General features: G+C 39.0%; 1 protein-coding gene across 1 annotated transcript in view; it reads left to right on the plus strand.

Annotated features, from left to right (window-relative positions):
- Positions 1–6,828, plus strand: part of PKHD1 (polycystic kidney and hepatic disease 1 (autosomal recessive)) — a 475,948-nt gene that overhangs the window by 439,093 nt on the left and 30,027 nt on the right. The window contains 1 exon segment of the mRNA XM_011960244.1: positions 769–856. Coding sequence (XP_011815634.1) covers positions 769–856 — 88 coding nt within the window.

Raw genomic sequence — 6,828 nt, forward strand, 5'->3', positions numbered from 1 at the left:
GGGACTACAGGCGCCCGCCACCTCGCCCGGCTAGTTTTTTGTATTTTTAGTAGAGACGGGGTTTCACTGTGTTAGCCAGGATGGTCTCGATCTCCTGATCTCGTGATCCGCCCGTCTCAGCCTCCCAAAGTAAGTGCTGGGATTACAGGCTTGAGCCACCGCGCCCGGCTTAATTTTATGTTTTTTTAAATAATCTCTCTTATATGTGGTTAAGTAAAACAAGAAGTTTCTGTGCTTAATTCTAATTTCAGGCTTTGTGTCCTGATTCTATTTTATCTTTTCAGTATTTACAAAATTCACAGTGAACTATGATTGTTGAATTGGCTTTCTCCTACTTAAAAATAAATGCATCCCCTGACATGTTTGCAGAGAGAAATCTGTGGCACTGAGGTCCACACTTGGAATCCTGTAAACTTTGATCTAGTCTGGCACTCACCCAGCTCTCTCCTGTTTTCTTCTCTTTACCTTTCCTTTCTTATGAACCTTCAGCACATAGTACCATTCTTTTCTATAAACATAGTTTTCCTTTCCTCTCCTCACTGTTCTGCCCCAACTTGTCTTGCAATAATTTCCTTACTCATATATAAGTTAATTCTGATATATTCTTAACATGAGAAAGACAACATTTATTTATCACTTTCTTTCCTGTATTTCTACTGAATATGTTCTTTATAAAAGCATGTATCTGAACCATCTTCTTTTCTAACTTCACAAAATTCTCTCTGAATCTAACTTTTTCTTTCTCCCTCCTCCTATCCCCATTTCTAGAACCGAAGAGTGGAGTCCCTGGGGCCCCCTTCAGAGCCATGGACAATTTCAGCTTCCCTGGAAGGAGCATCAGACTCAGTGCTAAAAGGTAGGTAAAGTATCTGTAAATTTCAGGTATCTGTTACCACTTTATCTGCAGATAAAATATTTGCCCCCATTAGGAATTCATAGCAAAACTGATAATACTGAATTTCTTCAGTAATTTGGGAGGAAACTCCTTCATCCCTAATCTACAGTGTCAGTGTCTGTGAAAAGAAAGATTAGGCTGGCAGGAAATCCTAAAGTCACCATCTTTTCTCTCCCTTCCCTTTCACAATAAAGCAACGTTTTCAACAGAACTGTATCCTTAAGGCAGTGTAAGGAAAAGTGCATGGCATTTTTGGGTGAGTATCAAATCCTAGGTTTTCTACAATCCACTCAGTGCCCCCGTGACACACCCTTGTTTGGTACAGTATTATGGACTGGGCCAGGGAGCAATTTAGCAAGTACAGTATGATTTCTATGGGGAAATAGAAAGACTTGCTCTCAGTGGTATGAAGAATAAATGTGATGATAAATGCAAAAGCATCTGACCCATAGCAGCCCTCAGAGTTAGTTTTTCTCCTTTTGATCTTTCTCTGTCCTCTTTTGCCTTCCTGTTCTATCCCAGAACCACTGCCAGCTCCACTTACTTTCCTTGAAGCTTGTTTATATGAAAATCTATTTAAAATGCAGATTTCTACTAGGCCCAAGATAGTTTGGCTACATGTTCTGCAGAAGGACCCAAGAATGTGCATTTTAGGGCCTGGTCTAGAGAGAAGCAAGCAGGTATAACATGGTTTTTATGGGAAAAATAGTTTGAGTTCTAAATTCCTATCTATACCCCTCACACACAAAACCATTGAAATACGCCCTACTCAAAGAGGCACGTATTTCTTTATTATGAAATAGTTCAATCATTGTGTTTTTATATTGTAAAACAGTACGATATGTTATCCACAGAAAATATGTTAAGGAGAATGTGTTTGCGAAACAGAATTAAGACAAAGGAGCCTTATGACTAAGGGAGATCAAGGAAAGAGGTAAAGTGAAGGAGGTGCTGGAGCCAGACAGACAACAGAGGACTTTGGGGACCATAGTGGGGAGTTTGGGCTGCACTCTCAGTGAGATGAAGAGCCATTGGAGGGTTTTAAGCAGGCCAGTTCTAAGGTCTGACTTGCATGTTTAGAGGACCACTCTGCTCTGTGGAGGGTGGATTAGAGAACCCCAAGAGTGAACCTCCTGAGCCAGTTAAAAAGTGATTGCAAAAGGCCAGGCAAGAGATGGTGGAGATCACAAGTGGATTAATTCAGAATGTCTTTCAGAAGTTGAATCAGCAGAATCTACTGGGAGTAAAGAAAACAAGGACTTAAGGACAACTTCTAGGTTTTGATTTTGTTATATTGGGTGGATATTGGTGTTATTTACTGAAATGGGGAAGACTGGATCCGGAGCAAAAAGCAAGAGTTTTTATGATGAGAAACACGAAAAGGTAAGTACAACCTGGCTGCTGGGCCAAATTAAGACTCAGGCCCTTTTGATTTCAGTTTTAAGGCAGCAAACGCAAGAGGTTCTGTTTTACAATTAATATAGTTTGTGTTCCAGGTGTCACAAGAGAGTTTTTTTCCTCTTACCTGCCTCCCTCCAACATAACCCATAAATTATTAATCATGCTTCCTACCAGGAGCCTTCTCCCTATTGTGTGCAGTCAATCTCCCAACACGTAGATCTTGCCTGGAAGCCTCAAACCCTTCATGCATAGGCGTTGCCTCTCTGCACAAGCGGCCTCACAATGATCACAGCACCTTGAAATTCTTCCTCTGCCTATGGGTAGGGTTGTGTATTTCCTTCTTATCGGAGGGAGTCCCAATCATGCACAATATTACAGTCCAAGTCTGGGCTTCACCTTGAGGTGAAGAGAAATTCATTTTATGTCAACCTGATATAACCTAGAATAGGAGGGTTCAGTGGAACATTTTAAAATCATCTCCTATATTTGGATAGGGAGCCAGAGATTACAACAGTCTGAAAAAGAGGATCTGTTAAATTTCTTTCATCTCTCCCACTAGTTTCAATGAGAAAATTTAAAAAGTGTCCCAAGAATTCAAACGGATTAAAAATAATTTTTAAGGTAGATGGAAAATATCCTCAGAAAGGAAAGCATTCACTCCCTTCCCCACAACTTCTACATCAGACAGTTTTCAAAAATCCTTACAGGGTCCCAGTAAAAGAATAGAGCCAATGGATTTAATCTTGACTCCTTGAATTCAGAATTGTTGAATAATTCTGACCAAGAGCTAGGGCTCAAGCAAATCTCTGCAGTAAATATTGTGTTGCTATTTTAGATGAGAAAGAATTGATAAATTCTTTGTGATTTCAAATGTGATTTGAAAATAATGTTTTCAGGCTGGGCACGGTGGCTTGTGCCTGTAATCCCAGCACCTTGGGAGGCTAAGGCAGCTAGATCACTTGAGGTCAGGCATTTGACACCAGCCTGGCCAACATGGTGAAACCCCGTCTCTACTAAAAATACAAAAATTAGCCGGGCATGGTGGGCGCACACCTGTAATCCCAGCTACTTGGGAAGCTGAGGCATGAGAATCACTTGAACCCAGGAGGCAGAGGTTTCAGTGAGCCAAGATGGTGCCACTGTACTCTAGCCTGGGTGACAGAGCAAGACTCTGTCTCAAGAAAAAAAGAAAAAAGAAAATAATGTTTCAAAATATGCATACTATACGAAGAGATATATATCAGTAACTGTAAAATTTTTTTAAAAAAGAAAATAACAGTTATTTGTTTTAAGCACAGTTATCTATTATTACCATGATATTTGCATATTATAATAGGGGAATAAGTAGGAAATCTTGTTAACTTTTGCAAATCCTTCTTTCTAGAAGTGTGATTTCAAGCACTGGCTTTTTATGCAGTTAGTATTGTAATTATAATGATGCATCCTTTGAGATTTGCCAGTAACACATTGAAAGGAAGTTTCATACCAATAAATCACTGAAAATTATAAATTGATATTGTGTGTATGTACTTTTGTATAATTGGCCAAATATCCCCATTCTTATGCAAATTTGAGGATGTGTTTACCACTCTTCAAAAATTCGGTTTATGGGCCAGGCATGGTGGCTCACACCTGTAATCACAGCGCTTTGGGAAGCCAAGGCGAGCAGATCACAAGGTCAAGAGATCAAGACCATCTTGGCCAACATAGTGAAACCCCGTCTCTACTAAAATTACAAAAATTAGCTGGGCATGGTGGCACGTGCCTGTAGTCTCAGCTACTCGAGCGGCTGAGGCAGGAGAATTGCTTGAACCTGGGAGGTGGAGGTTGCAGTAAGCCAAGATCGCCCTCTGCATTCCAGCCTGGTGACAGGGTGAGACTCCATCTCAAAACAAAGCAAAATAAAACAAAACAAAACAAAATCAGCTTATCCAATTTCCTGTGCACCTCATGAATCAGGTAAGGCATTTCTATTGGTTTTGTGTTGTCAAAATGTTTTTTTCAGTCTTGGAAATGACTCATGTGCCAGTTCAAACATCAGCCTACCTGCAAAATCACTGACTTCTAAGAATAGGCTACGATTTTACAGTTATTTCTTACTCTACTCTTGCTATGAGTCTAAGCTCATTCAGGTGGTTCCCATAAAATATACGAAATGTTCAAATAGATAGGCATAAGTCAATCATAGATGTGCCTTGTCTTCTAATTGCATTTATTATTGGCCTAAAACCATTCCTATCATATGGTGCACACTGCCTACCTTTTCTGATAACATTGTTCCTTAATTTTTTGTTATTTGTCTCTTAAGAAACATATAAAATTGTTGTAATAAAGTCTCCAAGTTAATGAATAATCATTTGATGTTGTTTTCAATGAATTAATCTCAGATCTCAGTTTTTTTTTTAATGTCACCGTTTAATTTAGCTTATACATTTTGTTTCTGGCAAAGCTACACCTCATTGATTCCAGAAAATGAAATTATCCCCTTCTAAAAATTCTCTTAAGGAGGGCGATTGACATCCCGTGATTAAACATTTCATAGCTCCAAAACCCTTACTTTTTAAAGCTTGCTTCGGCTTATTGCTTTCTTATTAGAACAGTAAGTTTTCCCACTGTCTTTTCAATTTGACTTTTTACTATTTTGACCTGTAATTTTTTTACTCTATCTACTTACTTATTAAGACGCCAAATGTTTTCCAGTGAGAACACATGGACACAGGGAACATAATGCATGTGGGGCTTAATACCTAGGTGATGGGTTGATAAGTGCAGCAAACCACCATGGCACACGTTTACCTGTGTAACAAACCTGCATGTTCTCTACATGTATCCCAGAATTTAAAATAAAATAAAATAATTAAAACAAACAAAAAACAAAACAAAACAACAAGACTCTGAATGTTTTCAGCCTGTCCACAAAAATAATTTTCTACCAAACTTCGAGGTCTTGCTCCCTTCAGTACCCTCTCCACGTTCTCTTTATACAATCCAAATTTAAAGGCCCAGGTAATGTTGCATATTTTGTCAGAATCTCCCCATAGACTCTCCAGACTTTCCCTTCCACTTACACAATCTATCTTTTGTTCACTTTGTTGAAAGTAACACCTGTGTGGCTAACTTGTATTTTTGCTCCTGGTCATTTTTTTCTTTTTTTTTTTTAAATGTGAGCAGTACAGTTAGAAACTTCTTGGGCTTACAATCCCAAGGAATGAGGACAGACCAGAATGGTCCTTGTACAAATTTGTAGACACAAGGCATGTCATTAAGAAAGTAAGAAAATGAAGTGAATTTATCCAAGGTTGCCCACTGTGAAGATGAAACATTCAGAATTGCATTCCAAACTGCCTGTTTTGATGCTGTCATTCTGTTCATTTTTCAGTGTCATTTTGCTACTGTTGGCATTTTGGTATAGAAAGTGCTTAGGATATGTAACAGTCACTCACCTTCTGATCTTAATACAGCAGCATAAAAATATTAATTTTTAGCTTTTTTTCATGTTCTAGTAATATTTACAACAGATACTCTCACATAAATACTGGAACTCACCTCCCCATCGTCTACTCCATACGTTACCCATGTTCTTCTATTCCTTACCCATACTCCAAACCATACTCACACTCATGCCTTATATTGCTCCTCCATACCTTATCCATACCTAGGACTCTACTTATACTCCATACGCTATGTATAGTCCATATCTTACTTTTTTTTTGAGGCAGAGTCTGGCTCTGTTACCCAGGCTGGAGTGCATGGTGCAATCTCAGCACATTGCAACTTCTGCCTCCTGGGTTCAAGCGATTCTACTCTCTTAGCCTCCTGAGTAGCTGGAATTACAGATGCCCACCACCACGCCTGGCTAAAATTTTTCTATTTTTAGTTGAGGTGGAGTTTTGCCATTTTGGCCAAACTGGTCTTGAACTCCTGACCTCAGGTGATTCGCTATATCGGCCTCCCAAAGTGTCAGGATTACAGGCATGAGCCACCGTGCCTGGCCCATCCCTTACTTATATCCCATACCTTGCCATACTTCATACATTACCATGCCCAGTACCTTACCCATATTCCATAACTTACACATACTTCATGCCTTATTCACACTCCATACCTTACCCATAGTCTATACCTTACTCATATTCCATACTTTATACATTCTTCAGACCCTTACTCACACTTCATTTCTAACCTATAGTCCATACCTAACTTACTTATACTCTGTACCTTGCCACACTTTGCACATTATTCATACCTAGTACCTTACTTATGCTCCATGCCTTACCTATTCTCTATACCTTCTCCTATATCATACCTTACCGAGACTTTATATTTTACTTTGTTCCACTCCTGACACTTATTGCACCTCATCTTTCATTATTTTTCTTTCAGTAACCTTAAGGATGTCATACCCCACCAGCTTAGAATCATGTTGTGGCCATGCAAAATGAATGAGGCATGGAACTACTTTATCTATCTATCTATCTATCTATCTATCTATCTATCTATCTATCTATCTATCTATCTATCTATCTATCTAT

The sequence above is a fragment of the Colobus angolensis genome, unplaced genomic scaffold, assembly GCF_000951035.1.
Source record: "Colobus angolensis palliatus isolate OR3802 unplaced genomic scaffold, Cang.pa_1.0 Scaffold51, whole genome shotgun sequence".
NCBI classification, from domain to species: Eukaryota; Metazoa; Chordata; class Mammalia; order Primates; family Cercopithecidae; genus Colobus; species Colobus angolensis.